This window comes from Neophocaena asiaeorientalis, unplaced genomic scaffold, assembly GCF_003031525.2.
Source record: "Neophocaena asiaeorientalis asiaeorientalis breed wild unplaced genomic scaffold, Neophocaena_asiaeorientalis_V1.1 scaffold92, whole genome shotgun sequence".
NCBI classification, from domain to species: Eukaryota; Metazoa; Chordata; class Mammalia; order Artiodactyla; family Phocoenidae; genus Neophocaena; species Neophocaena asiaeorientalis.
Window position 1 is genome coordinate 1,754,768 of NW_020174057.1, and position 15,717 is coordinate 1,770,484.

The 15,717-nt window shown below is 39.6% G+C and overlaps 1 protein-coding gene and 1 pseudogene across 3 annotated transcripts in view; both read left to right on the top strand.

The window, feature by feature from the left end:
- Positions 1-15,717, top strand: part of NTN4 (netrin 4) — a 106,624-nt gene that overhangs the window by 34,473 nt on the left and 56,434 nt on the right. For 2 of the 3 annotated variants that reach the window (XM_024754397.1, XM_024754396.1), the window contains exon 3: positions 4,318-4,596. The exons of the other annotated variant lie outside the window; for it this stretch is intronic. In XM_024754397.1, coding sequence (XP_024610165.1) covers positions 4,318-4,596 — 279 coding nt within the window. The remainder of the gene's footprint in view (positions 1-4,317; positions 4,597-15,717) is intronic. 3 annotated transcript variants of the gene reach the window in all.
- LOC112405805 (receptor of activated protein C kinase 1 pseudogene) lies at positions 5,020-7,687 on the top strand (annotated as a pseudogene).

Consider the following 15,717-nt stretch of genomic DNA (forward strand, 5'->3'; position numbering starts at 1 on the left):
AAAAAAAAAAAAAAAAAAATTAATCAATTAATATTTTAAAAAAAATTAAAATAACAACAACTATGCATTCCTTTAACTCTTGATTTTCTCATTTGGAAATGTGTCAGGATATTATTATAAACTTCCATATTCTAGCTACAAGACTGTACATTGTAATGTTATACTGAAAAGTTGGAAACAACTTAGATGACTAACAGTAGCAGTCTGGCTGAATAAACTATGTCATATCCACACAACGGAATTCTAACCAGGTTTTAAATTATGTAGCAGTGTTTCTCAAAATTTATTGTGCATCAGAATCACTTGGAAGGCTTGTTGAAGCACAGATTTCTGGGCCCCACCTCCAGAATTTTTGATTTGTCAGTCTGGTGTATGGCCCAAGAATTTACATATCTAACAAGTTTCCAGGTTGATACTGATGATATTAGTCTGGGGGCCACACTTTGAGAACTACTGATGTATGTAGAGTTATTTTTAACGATTTGGAAGAATATTCACAAAGTATTGCTAAGTTGAAACAAAGTTGTTTACATTATATTCTGTATTTATACATATAGAAGTTTAGATGGAAAAATATTATCAAGCTGGTATCCCTGGTTGCCTTTAGGATGGACTGAATTGTAGTTTTTTAATGTCTTCTACATTTTGAGTGACAGATTTTTCTGTAATGAGCATAGTATTAATCACTAAAACATAATCAAATTTCTTAGTTAAAAAAATAAGATCATGAAATCCTGGCCAATGGCACTAACAAGCTGGAAGCATCAAAGTGGGCTTGATCCTAATCCCCCTCTGGCTTTTTAACTATGTCTTGTTAGGAGTGCATCCTCAGAAGCAATCACGGGCAGAGGAACAGTGATGGGCCCATAGGTACATCCAGTTCCTGATGGGGACAAAAACAGAAGGGGCTGATATTATATGGAGGGCTTCTACACTTTTTCTTCCTTCATTTAAGTAGTGCCATACAGGCTTCTTCTGGGGATATTTGAAGAAAAACTGGGTGGGACCCAAAAGGCGACCTGCCAGAAGTTTGAAGCATCTGGATTGGCACACTCTTTGTTTCCTGACACAGGGTAGATCCATTTCCCAGGGTATCAGATTAAGGCGTCTCCTTTCTGGAAAAAAGATTTCATGGTTTAAATTCCCATCCACTTTTGTGTCTGTGGCACTCCGCTGTCTCCTTTCCAGCACGCAGCCTCAGGGGTCACGATGTCCGTTCCCTGCTGATATCAGCGTGCCAACTGTGGTGTCATGCACACCAAGCACAGAGCCGCCATTCAGCTTCCACAGTCTGGGTCCAGGAAGCAAAAGAGCTTCTAAGTTCCTACAGACCTTGACAGATCTTCCTGTAGTCCTGCATGTGCTGAACAATTCTCACGGGGAGGGAGACAGAGGGAACTAGGGTAAATGTCAAGGGTAAATATGTGCCAGGAGCAGAGAGAGCAAACAGTTGCCACCAATGTTCAGGAAAAGGATGGGTGGGTGACAGTGTAGTATGCAATAGACTTTTCAGTGGAATACTTATTTAGTTAGCACTGGGTACCTTTTTGCATGTCCTTGCACCACTGTGGTTGATAAATTGGGAGGCAGCCACATCACTGATCTTATTTAGAGCAAGAGTTCTTCACAAATGTCTAACATAATGCCAGTGTTTGGGAGTCATATGGAAAATAAACCCCATGTAAAGCTCACAATGGATTCAATGCTTTTTAAAAAAATGTTTTAATGATTCAAAATATGAAATCATGTTCTGATTTAGGCTGTTGTTAAAAGAAAAAGACATTAATTCTATATTGACTTTCAAATAGGTGACATATTGTTTATTGGAAAATTTTATTCCATACTATGTTGCTTTCTACCACTTTCCATGTGAATAAATGGTGCAGAATATGGTTTAAGATACTTTTAGGTTTGCAAGTTCAAAATTAGCTACATATGCAGATACTGGTTAATAATTCATTATTGGTAACTATTGCTTTAATACAACTTCTTACCTGTCCCCTTCTGGTGCTATGACATGAATTCAGTATGTCAATCTGTTTAGGACCCTGTAAAAGGAAGTTATCTGAAATTCTCACCTATTATTTGAGTGCCAAGAACAATGTTATAGTTAATCAATTCATTTACCAAAAATTTATTGAATACCTATTCTGTGCCAGGCACTGTTCTGGGATACACCAGTGACTCCGCTCAAGAAGTTTACATTCTAGGGACTTCCCTGGTGGTGCAATGGTTAAAACTGTGCTTCCATTGCAGGGGGCACCGGTTCTATCCGTGGTCTGGAAACTAAAATTCTGCATGCCACGTGGCCAAAAAAAAAAAAAAAACAAGTTTACACTCTAGACGGGGAAGACAGTAAAACATTAAGCAACTACAACTAAAATGTGCAGGTGGTAATAGCACTAAGAAAAAAAAATAAAGCAGGGCCATTATAAGGACTTTGTATTTTATTCTGAGAGACATGGGAGGTCTTTAGGTGCATGTAGATCTAAGCAAGGACATGATCCAATTTCTGTTAATAGAGAATCACTCTGGCTGCTGGATGGAGAATTGGCTATAGGAGGCCTAGTGCTGATTATCACCTTCCCTTAAGCTATATTTCATTGAGGACAGTTCTGTACAGAGTAGATTCTTGCCTTTTCATACTTTCTGTGCAAAAGCAATTTATAAAATGAAATTTTTCTATCCAAAGTATTCCTTAAAGAAAAAAAATTTTTTTCTGGAAAGTTACTTTTAGGTACATTCTCTCTAAATGGAAGTTTATCCAAAGCTTACTTTTTAATAATTACTTTACTTTCATACTACAGTCAGCCCTCTGTATCCACAGGCTCCACATCTGCAGATATGGAGGGCCAACTAAGGGACTTGAGCATTCGCAAAATTTGGTATCCAGGGGGGCCTGGAACCGATTCCCCACGGATACCAAGGGATGACCGTTATGTGGTTATCAAAATATTTCTGTTTTTTTGTAAATAGGGTTTTTTTGACATATTTTTTAAAAGTCAAGAGATGCTTAAGAATTTTTCAGAGGAGCTTTGTATTTCTTACTATATAAATCAACAAGATTGATTGAGGTGTTTTTTTTAACTGCATAATGAGGTGTAACAGTGTTGCCCTCCTTATAATAATGCTTCATGTTACATTATATTTATATTCATTGGTTTCCATGGGCAGTGATTTCCCTTTCCACTAACCTCTACTCCTCCAAAGTAACAGGTCCACTAGAGAATTTGCACCACCCCACCCCAAGGCCCACTTTATTGCCCCTGTATAATGTATAGACTCACAGACATGTCCAAAGTCTGTCCCTTCTGAGCCTTCCTCCCTCTGGTTTCCTCCTCAGAACTAAAGCCTTAAGTTGCCTGTGGAGTCTGTCTATAACCTGCATAATAAAAAGTCTCATTACTTAGTTACACCTTGCATTTAACCAAAAGTGCTGTTAACTAACTTGATCAGGTACATTACTCACTGCCTTGGATTCAAGTGACTTCTGACTCATTTTAGAAATCAACTCCACCCTCAAAGGGTTGTATATTTACTTCCAGTAAAAATATTCCAAATATATGCCACAAGTTGCAAGGCAGATCCAGAAAAGGAGAATCAAAAATACCCACAGCGAAAGTGGTCCCAATTAATAAATGATGAGTCTTTGAAAGGGTCATACCTCATTTAGAAATATAAGTGCCTGGATCTTTATTTTGCAGTCACTTCATAACTGGTCTTCCTGCTTCTATCCTTTACCCTTTATAATCCATTCTCCTCGCAGAAACAAGAGAGAGTTACCTTTTTTAAAAATGCAAATCAGATCACTTCTCTGCCTATTACCTTCCAGTGGCTTCCCACTACAGTTAGGATAACTCCACCACGGCCTGTAAAGGGCTCTCTATTCATGATCTGTCATACGTGGCCTCTGTCCTCCTCTCCACTGCCCCCTTGTCCCCTGAACTCTAGTCACACTGGTCTTGTTCTTCCTTGGATAAGCCAAGCTTGATTCCACTTCAAGGCCTTCAAACTGGCTGTTCCTTCTGCCCAGAATGCTCTTCCCCCGAGATCTTTGTATGGCTACCTTCATCCCAAGAGTCAGATTTCTGCTGATTACTCAATTTATACTTCTTCTGCATCCCAACAGGCAGCACATCTGTTCCTTAGAATAACAGGGCAGCTCTTCCCCAGGGGTGATCAAGGTCTGAAAACCTCTTGTTATCTTATCACTTGCAGATAATAAAAGGTATAAATCAAACCAGGACTACATGGGGCAAATAGTTCAGGGTTTGCACACAGTCCTGTATATGCACAGCATTTTCTTTTTCTTTACAGGTTATTTTCAGAGCTTTGTCACCACCGTATGATGTGGAGAACCCTTACAGTGCCAAAGTGCAGGAGCAGCTAAAGATCACCAACCTCCGTGTGCAGCTGCTAAAACGACAGTCTTGTCCCTGTCAGAGAAACAACCTGAATGCAAAGCCTCAACATTTTACGCACTATGCAATCTATGATTTCATTGTCAAGGGCAGCTGCTTCTGTAATGGCCACGCTGATCAGTGTATACCTGTTGATGGCTTCAGACCTGTCAAGGCCCCTGGAGCATTCCACGTGGTATGTAAAAGAAGTCCTCACTTACGAAAAAAAATCATTTGGTAGTCTAAGTTCCCTTAGAGTGCGTCTGTGCTTACATGGTTCTTCTTCTTTCTTCCTCTGCTGATTCACTCCTCTGACTCCATGCCCATCCTATAAAGTGCCTATTAACTTGTTTTTTAATCTTCCATTTTAGAATTATAAATAGTCAAGTATGATAACCAGATTCCTTGGATAACATCCATGCCAGTTTTCAGTACCATGACTTCCAGATATAAAGTGTAAGGCGAGCAGTAGGAGAGGTTGGCATAATCATATTTGTGGCATTATCACATAGAAACCAGCTTTGACAGTAAATGGGTGCCATTGTTAAGGAGATTTTAGAGTGTCAAAAATAAGAACTTCAATTTAATGCCCAGTATCTTTTGCTGGCCAGCCAGTAGAATGAACAGTAATTTTCCTCTGTAAAGAGTAGCCTCTCACCCCAAGGCAGACTTAAATGCTCTCTCCTCTAGGCTCACGCTTCTCATTGCGCTTTCCTCTGAACTTTTACTTGTTTGCATCTCCCAGGAGATCACGAACTTCCTGAGGACAGGGACTGTGTGATCTTCATATCCTCAGGACCGAGTGTATTACCTGAGCCAGAAGAAGGTGTTCAGTAGGTGTTTGGTTGAATGATAGCAACATAGGAACAGGGAGATGATGAAAATTACTGTCATTGTCTTCACCTCATCTTCTTCCAAAAAAGATACAGAGTGGCTCAGACAGCAAGTACCTTGTTGGGATGCATCCAGAGCTGTGAATGAGGATTAGGCAAGTAGGAGAGCACTCTAATTCTTTCTTTTTATGTTTTGCTCTGATACTTCTAATCAAACCAAACCAAAAATAAATAAATAAAACTTAAAAGGCCTCAGAATATCCTTACTTCATAACCTAAAGAGTAGACTTACACATTTGTCTTCTTTCTCCCAGCCCTGATATAGGTACAGCCGTGAGGGACCATGAACCAGTTAGCCAGCAGGACAGTCTGTGTTAGCTGGGCTGAGTTGCTGGGGTGCAGAATAGCATTGGGGTAACTGAAATGACTAGGACAGTAGCCAGGAAGTTACAAAAATAGAAACAATGCTGTTACTTCTAGAAGTGAAGCTGGGGCTTCCAAGTTGAAGGGAGTGCAATACTCATTCAACAAACATCTACTAGTTTCTACTCATTAATGGACTTTTGAACCAATATCGTTTCAAATAAAGGATGGAATAATTTGTTATACCTAAGTTAATTCGGTTCAGGTATTATTCAAACAGAAAATAACCTAGATATTCTAGATACATGTCAACCAACTAGACTGAAACAGGAAAATTTGCATGAGGTAAGATGCTAATAAATTTCTGCTATTATATTTAAGTGCATTAGCGAAGGAGAGCCGGCTGGCTGCAATGTTCTGAATGTTTTTGTCCCCACCCCCAAATTTGTATGTTGAGACCCTAATCCCAATGCGATGGTATATGGAGGTGGAGGCTTTGGGAAGTAATTAGGTCATGAGAGGGGAGCCCTCATGAATGGGATCAGTGCTCTTAAAAGAAGAGGCCAGACAGCTAGCTAACTCTGTTTCTGCCATGTGAGAACACAGTGAGAAGTCTGCAGTCTACAACCTGGAAGAATGCTTTTACCAGTACCTGACCATGCTGACACCCTGATCTCAGACTTCTAGCCTCCAAAACTGTGAGAAATACATTTCTGTTATTTATCATCCACCCAGTCTATGGAACTTTGTTCTAGCAGCCCAAACGGACCATGACACTGGCCTTTTGTTTCCTCAACTATCTTTGTAATCCAAGCCTTATAGGATTATTTCAGGGTAGAGTCCTGAGCAAAAGGACAGATACAAGCTTAGAGGCCCCCAAAACATGGCCCAGGATAGGCCATATCTGATTTGTCTCATGACCTATGAGACAACCTGAATGGCTCTGGTCAACCAAACTAAATTACCAGAGTTCTCAAGAGCCTTATAAAGCATTCATGAGTATGCATTTAAAAGCAATAGTTTTGAGACTTCCCTGGTAGTCCAGTGGTTAAGACTCCACGCTTCCACTGCAGGGGGCATGGTTTCGATCCCTGGTTGGGGAAATAAGATCCTGCATGCCACATGGCCAAAAAAAAAAAAAAAAAGCAGTGGTTTCTTTTTTTAAAGTAAATCCTCTGAATGTAAACTTTCAAAGAGTTAGCAACACTTTCTTAGGCTGAAGAGAAAATTCTGGAAGTTTTTATTATATACTCTGGGTATATGCAAAGAGACTGTCCAGGGTGAGAGCCACTGGGAGTGGGTATCTTGCATTTGCTTCTCACCCAATAGCAGCAATCCCATCATCATCTCCTGTGCCTGGGACAAGCTGGTCAACGTATGGAACCTGGAATACTGCAAACTGAAATCCAACCATATCAGCCCCCCGGGCCACCTGAACACTGTGACTGTCTCTCCAGATGGATCCCTCTGTGCTTCTGAAGGCAAGGGTGGCCAGGTCATGCTGTGGCACCTCAGTAAAAGCAAGCACCTTTATATGCCAGATGGTGGGGACATCATCAATTCCCTGTGCTTCAGCCTCAACCACTGCTGGCTCTGTGCCACCATGGGCCCCAACACCCAGCTCTGGGACTTGGAGGGCAAGGTCATTGTAAATGAACTGAAGCAAGAAGTTATCAGTACCAGCAGCAAAGCAGAGCCACCCAGTACACCTCTCTGACCTGGTCTGCTGATGGCAAAAGTCTTAAAATACAACTGTTCTCTACAATCATCTGTCAGCCTACCAAGGCTTGGACAGTGGTGATGGTAACACGGATGTCTGGGCTGTGCACCACTTCATTCAAGAGGGCATTAGTGTTTGTCTCTGCCGATCCTATGCCAAGAACACGGGCTTACATGGTGAGTATGTGGGAGCCTTCACTGTGGTCCTACAAAGATGCTGATGAAGCCAAAAGGGTGGAGTCACATTTGAAGATCTCGATCCATCCCATGTATTCTCAATGGAGCCCTGACTGCCTTAACCATTGTGACCAGCCTGGATTTGCAAAAACAATGGTTGCAAGAAGTGAAAGGCATGGCCGACTGTGTCATTAGATTCGGATTCAGCTTGTCTCCAGCCTCAAGAAAGAGGGCTTCTCCCACAATGGGCAGCACATCGCTAACCAAATTGGCATGTTTTATTTCACAGGGCTAATGCCTGAACAGGCGGAGTGGCTGACCAAGGAATTCTCCATCTGCATGACAAAGGTCAGCCACATCTCTGTGGCAGGGGACACAGACAACTGGGCTACCTTGCTCATGACATCCACCAGGTCACCAAGTGAGTTCCCTGATGAGAGGGAACAGAGACAACCTTCCTGTCTTCAGCCTCTGCAGTTGTGAGATTCACACGGAGGATGAGGGAGGGTGAATCATTTTTTTCAACCACAGTGCTTAACACTCAGCAATGTGTTTCTCAGAAAAGAACACGTAGTGAAATGGGGCAGAAACATCCATGGCTGGTGTCTGGAACTTTGTGGCTCTAAACGAAATCTCCCCCATCCTTATATTTCCAGCTTTTCTGTAAGAATTTACATGTGCAAGGAAGTCAGAGCCCCCCCAAACCTGCCAATCACTCCATTGTAATATTTCAGAAGCTTTAACTGAAGCGCCCTGCAGCCACAGTTCCTCTGTGGATCCAGCATGTGAAATAGCCCCTGTCCAAGGCCTCGTGAGAAGACCTAGCTCTGACATTAATGGTCAGCCTGTTTGTTCTCCAGTGGTTGAGGAGCCTTGTCAACAGACCATATTACAGAAATCGTATTCTGTGAAAACCAGCAAGTCTGCTGCCACTGCCACAAGAAAAAGAAAAGATGCCGTCTCCTGTCTTATATAAGTGAAAAGAAAGAAGGCTCTCCTTTTTAATACTTGCAGGCATTTTTAATGTTCGTCTCTTTTCCCTTATCACTGCTGTTCTTTTCCTTAGAAAGATCTAGAACTAGCCTAGATTTTCATCCTGTTCTACTACTTGATTGACCATCAACCCCATCCTATCAGGATTTACTTACTTGAAGAATGAAGAACATCATTTACTGCTCATCCCATACCCTCACCTCTCTCAGCAAGAAGTAGTGGAGAGTAGGTAACTGCACTTTATTTCAGCAACCTCTTCAGTGATTATCTCCCGTCGGGATGTTGCCTCTGGCCAGTTGGACCTCATACTTTCATTCAACGTGGTTGTGCAGTCACTCATTTCATATCATGAATAGGCCAATGCAGTGTTGTACCAGACAAGAGAATTCCCTGGGCTTTGGTGTTAATCTTTGTGTGCTGCCAGCTAGGCTTAGGCTTTACCCTTTGGAAAGGTAACCTTCATCTGCTCTAATCATGTAGACTTATTGCAGCTTGGTTTCTCTGCTACACTAAAGTTACTGTAGACCCTGCCCCCCGCCACCCAAATAGATAACTATCAACCTAAAAAGAGGATCTGGATAACCAAGAAAAGGGGATTGAATAGTAAGTGGTTTTTTCCATTTCAAAAGGATATTAGAATGGGAAGTCTCCATCCTAGAAGACCCTATGGGATGGAAACCTCATTTCCTTACTCATCTCAGGCTCCTTTGAAATTGGAAGCCATATCTTCTTAAAATAATACTCATCTTGTGACATCCTACTCCCCAGCTTACGTACTGATTTCAACTTCTGCAACAATGCTGGTAGCCCCCAGTGCTGTAACTACAGCATGTACCAAAACCAGGCAAGACCAAGTCACACGTGGAGCTAGGGCCAGGTAAGGGGTTAGAAACAGGTAAGTGGCCAAGGCCATGATGGCTTGCAGGGATCTGGTTCCAGAAGAATTCCTGCTGTCTCGACTCTCTTTAAAAAAAAAAAAAAAAAAAAAAAGCCATAAGCAATTGGACCAGCAGAGGCTTATGACTGGAAATGTGAATGGTTCTGGTTTCAGATTTTTCCCATCCCTAAGCTTAGGTGCATTTTATTTTCATGTATATATTCTTTCTGGATTATAAAGAGCTGGTATTAAATTGGGACATAGTTGCCTGGTTTGAATGTGATATTCTTATCCCTATGATTGCTTAGCTGAGCAAATTGCACATTAAAAGCATAGTCTTTTGCTTTATTAAGAGCATGGTCATAAGGTCAATTGTCCTCCCATATTTGTGTATCTGTGAACACCATTCATTATACATATGCAGCTGTAAATAACCAGATTCATAAACTGTGCCTGCAGAACAGAAAGTAGCCTCTTAAGAGAGCATTCTTTTACTAGTCAGCTTGTCATAGGTATGTGTGTATAAATCTGACTTTCTTTAGCACAGTTTTTCTTTATATCAGTCATTCTCAACGTGTGGTCTCTGCACCAGCAGCAGCAGGATTACCTGAGAACTTGTTATAATTGCAAATATATATCCAGTCCTACTGAATCAGAAATTCTAAAAATGGGGCTCAGGAATCTGTGTTTAACAAGCTCTCAGGTGATTCCAGTGCTTGCTAAAGTTTGAGAGCTGCTGCTTTATAGGCGATGCCAAATCCCCTGCAGCCAATGTTGTGAGGATGAGTAATTAGTTAATGAAATCTGGTTTTACGGGCTAGAATTTTTGATGGCTGATGACAGAGAACTAGGGAAGTTAATGGAAATGATACTTAGTCTGTTTCTTAAGCTATATAAGATTTTAGGGCCATTTTCCCTCTTTGGAAGAGGGGGGTAGGAAAAGGCATGAAGTGGGGTACCAGTTCGCAGCCTCATTTACCTTTAAACACTCCTCCTGTGTCTTTTAAAGTAGTACCACCTTTTCCATGTTTCCCCTTCTTCCCAATCCATTCCATTTAGCCTTCACCAGTTCAGCTTTTCCTTATCTGTTCATGTCACTGGAAGGCAGAACAGCACAGTGTTTAAGACCCTAGCATTGGAGTCAAATAGATCTGGATTTGACTCCCCACAGCATTTACTAAATTAATGTCTCACTGAACCTCAGTTCCCTAAGAAAATGAGAACAATGTCTACCTTATATAGTTATTGTGAGGCTTAAAAATATGATAGCCAATGCCTGGCGTATGGTAGCCTCTATCTACATTGCTGTTGTTATCTTATATTATCTCAGCCTTTTCTACCACATTTCTCACAGACACTTAGTGCCTGGCGTATGGTAGCCTCTATCTACATTGCTGTTATCTTATATTATCTCAGCCTTTTCTACCACATTTCTCACAGACACTTTCTCCCCAGTAGCGACAGGAATAAATCATAGTGTATGTACTTTTTGACATGTTTACAAGGCTAGAGTTTTTGTGTCAAGGAAAACTGTACTTTGATTCCAGCCTGCTGGGATCCCAGAAATTATGTGAAGAGAAGATCTTAAGCTTTTTCTCCTTGCAGCTGGGGAGAACTGATGTGGTTCTCTTTTTCCCAGCAGCTGGTGATTGTACAGCTGTTGGATGATGGATGGTAATAAAAAGGAACATGGAACGTCTCATTGTTTTACTAAAATATCGTTCATTGGATAACAAGAGGCCATAGAATGCCGTGGAGAATTGTTTAAATGCCTTGAGTTACACTAAGGTTAAAGTGGATTTTTCTTTTGTAACCAGAAACTCATTTATAAAAGAGTGTCAACATTTTGACTAATGTGTTCTAAATCTAAAAGAAAACATTAAAACCTATGGAACCATAATGTGGGTTTTGAGGAAAATATTACTTAGCCTACCTAGCTGTGTAAGGCAAGTTTCAGAATCATTCACATAGTTTCATTACAAAAATTTTTCTCATCTGAATCTGAATACATTTATTCATGTATTTATATTTGCACATCTTATATGTCATGTTTTATAAATTCAGGACAGATTTAAGACCATAGTTTTCTTTTTAAAAATTCTTTATTGTACTGTGAATAAGCCAAATGGACAATAATAATTAGAAAGCTCTTGGCTCTTCAAGGTATTAAGGAAAAGAGCAGAGGGTTTAAAAACAATCAGTAAAGTTATTAAATGAGAATATTAAATCAGAATTTTAAAATATTTTCATAGAGCAAACATGCATGTATATTTGGAAATGAACATCTATAAATTAGTGTCAGGTCTTCTCAGCAGAGAAAAAATAATTATCATGGATTATAAATACTGCTGATAATAGTTACAACTTTTTAAATGCTTATAGTGTGCCAGGTCTCGTGCTGTCATGTTACAAATGTTATTGAATTTAATCTTCACAACAACTGCATGAAGTATCATCATCACTTTCTTTCATAGATGAGGAACTGAGGCCTGAGGCTTGGGAATGCTAACTGATTTCCCAAAAGTTAATAAAAAGTAGAGCTCAGGTTAAATTCACCACCCATTCTCTTTTTGTTGTTGTGCTGCTAAAAACTTAATCTGCACTTGATATTATGCCAAGAACAGAGTAAAAAAGAGGGGAGAAAGCACAGGAGGGCAAGTGTGGTAGGGGAGGGTTTAAGCGATTGATTATCATCACGGATCATGGAATCTACACTGAGCAAAGGGAATTCCCTGGTGGTCCAGTGGTTAGCTTTCACTGCCGAGGGCATGGGTCTGTGTGGCCCAGCCAAAAAATAAATAAATAATAAACTGAGCAAAGAGGGAAGTGAGGACACAAGAGAGCAAACACTAGTCCCACAACCAAAGTTTCCTTGTTTTATATTTTATAAAGCCCTTTCCCATGCATTATTTCACTTGATCCTTACTACAATCCTAGAAGATAAGCATTTTTGTTTCTATTCTGCAGATAAGGGGAACTGAGGTACAGAGAGATTAATTTACCTGCTTGTAGTCACAGTGATAGAGAGCAATTTCTCACATTCAGAGTTCTTACTACCATACCCTACCTCCACCACCAATATGGTACCAAGAAAAAAACTCTCATTAAAAAGACTATTTTTATAGGAATAGGTAATCTATCCAAGTCATCTAATTTCTGTTGAACCAGAAATTATCATTGATTCTCTCTTCTCTTCTATTCATTACAGAAATGGCCCAAAGGGAAAAAAGAAAGAGTAAAAACAATAAGTTTGGAAAATCTACAAAGAAAATAATTCAGAAGTGACTATCTTTTGGGGGGTATGAATCATCTTTGATCAGTATATTTGGTTTTATTAGGAAGAGGGATTTCTGGATCTACCATTCTTTACTCCCATCTCTAGCCATAAATCATTTTCACTGCTAATGAAAGGCAGCAGCAATCCCAAGCAGTTCACTTGTCACATTAGACCAGGAGGATGGGTGATCCTATCACCAAGGGGCATGCAATGTTGTATTCCTAATATGAACAAAAGAGAAACTGTCAGCTTGATGCAGTTAGTGTGAGACTATCCTCAATTCATTTCAAGGTCTCAGAGTTCTTCTTTCAATATCCCTACGTTAGTATCGTATAACTTTGCCAGTCGTCCCTTGGCAGTGAATAACTACATAGAAGGTGTACAGAGTGTTCTTTATACTTCATTTACTACCTCGTGTTTCCTAGTAGCAGGGCAAGTCAGTAAAACATGTTCATGGCTGCAAATTGTTAGTGTTTTGACTATAAGATTGCAAATGAATCTAGCCTTATTTTCCCTCTAAACAGTAAGACACACTCTCTTTTAATGGCAAAAGTTGCCTGAGATTACTCTTTTTATTTGATGATTAGGAAACCAGAAGACTTTAAACCTAGAGGTGTTACAAAATAATTTTTGCACTCAGGAAAGGAATTCCCTGTGGGGTTCCTTTCAAGGGTTCCCCCAGAACATTTAAGTATTTGTTTATAGGCTTTTGACTACTTCACAGAGAGGTTGAAGGATAAAAATACCAGAAAGCTAAAATGTTAGTGTGAGAGCTGACATCTCTGAAAGTAAAATATAAGCCAATAGGAAAGTAAGGTTGATTCTCCAAATAGTATAATATTTGTACATTCAACTTTTCATGAACATACTTTACAGAAAGTGAATCACGTGTATTTTTAGGTCAAAATTTGGGCACAGTAAGGATACAAAAATGAGTTTCTTTAACAGGTTTAAGCTGCTAGTTCTATAGATTGGGAAACAACAACTTAAATTTGACACTTTTCCTACTGTAAAATACTCCTCAGATACTCAAGGCATATCTCACTTTGCCAATTTTCTTATGAATATTTCCTTTTCAGTCCAGTAGCATTTGGGGGTCCATCCTGTGGATAGCTGGGGGCCTAGAGTCAGATCTCTGGATCTGGAAAGCCTAGTCTCCCTGTTTAATTGCTAAGATAATGGAGTGAGTGGAGGGTGAAGCTACATGGAAAGAGAAAAGCTGAGGTTACAGATATCTGACTTCTGGTTCACAACCCCAGGTCTCATATCTCTGTGGTATTTCATTTGTGTCTTGCCAATTTTGTAAGAGCTGGAAATGTACTTCAATTTGTCTTAAAACAATTACATTCAGTAGAAGATAAGTTGTAATTTAAGTCCTATTCCCTCTTATGAGGCGAATTTTAGTTAAAGGTTAAAATACACACACGCACACACATACAGACAAGTATATAGATATATATAATAATTATTCCACAAGATGGAGGAACCTCACCGCTATTTCAAATAGTGAGGAAGACAAGGTCTCTTAATCTTGGCATTCAAAACCTTAATGCTATAATTGGAGCTAGAGTCATCTTAGCAATGTAAATATTTAATGGAATAAAATAGTACATGTGTGGGGATACAGAAGTAGTATGGTATTTGTTAATTCTTAATAAGATTTTTTTAATCATATGGAATTCTGATACTTTTTTAACTCTCGAGCTCTTTAGATAGAAAAAGCAGAGAAAATTATGGTTTCAAAAACTACCGTATATTGTATATGGAAATGGAAAATGATTACTTTTTCCTACTATTAAGTGTTATATATACAAACAATTATGAAATTTGTAAAAGTAAACACTGATCAAGTGTCTTTGTCCTTCAATTTTTGCATCTCTAAGGGCACCAGTACCAGGCATGTAACTTAGCTGGCTCAGTCAGCTCTCAGAATTCCTGAAGAGCAATGGTTTCATTGTTTCCCAGATAAGCCCCTAGCAGGCATTAAAATGAAAGGAAACATGGAATTGTAGTATTTCCATATGCTGAATAGAGGCTAAAGATCATAATTGTAGTATATTTATCTTCTAATTCTCATTTGTAATTTACTTCAATTCTCATATGTAATAAAAAGAGAATTACACTTAGGCATCTAACTTCACTAACAGGCAAAGCAAAGAATGACAGTCTATTTTATCAAACAAGTAGGTTATTAGTGGCCTTGACACAAAGCCCCAATCATTCCTCAGACCTCCAAGAGTCCGCTGTACTTATCACGATTAAAATATTTACTTCACTCTGTTATTTGCTTACATATCCAGCTTTCCCTATCTGCTAAACTATCTGATTTTTTAATGGCAGATACTGGGATAGTCACAATGTCTAGCATATAGTGGGTTTGAAAAATCCCCAGTCAATATATGAATGAATTAATCAATGGCATTGAAAAAATAAGAGATTCATTTCAGATAATAATGTTAAAAATATCAATAATAATGACTGTTCTTTTTTTTTTTTTTTTTTTTTTTTTTTTGTTGGGGGCCCTCTCCCTTTTTTGTTCCCGTGGTACGCGGGCCTCTCACTGTTGTGGCCTCCCCCGTTGCGGAGCACAGGCTCCGTACGCGCAGGCTCAGCAGCCATGGCTCACGGGCCCAGCCGCTTCATGACATGGGGGATCCTCCCGGACCAGGGCACGAACCCGTGTCCCCTGTATCGGCAGGCGGACTCTCAACCACTGCGCCATTATGTCATTATGGGGAAGCCCATAATGACTGTTCTTGATTGTGTCACACATCTACATATATTTTCTCTTTTAATCCTCAAATACATGGAGCCAGTACTATTATCCTTATTTTATAGGTAGGAAACTATGTCTTGTTATTAAGGAATTTACCCAAGATTATTGAGAGCAGGGATTGGAAACCCCATGTATCTAATTCCAAAATTTATTCTCTTTATGTCACATTTATCCACATAATGCTAAGAAAAGAACCCAATTTAAAAATGGGCAAAGGTTTAAATAGGTATTTTTCCAAAGAAGACATGCAAATGTCCAATAAGCCCATGAAAAGATGCTTGACATTCATAGGCATTAGGGAA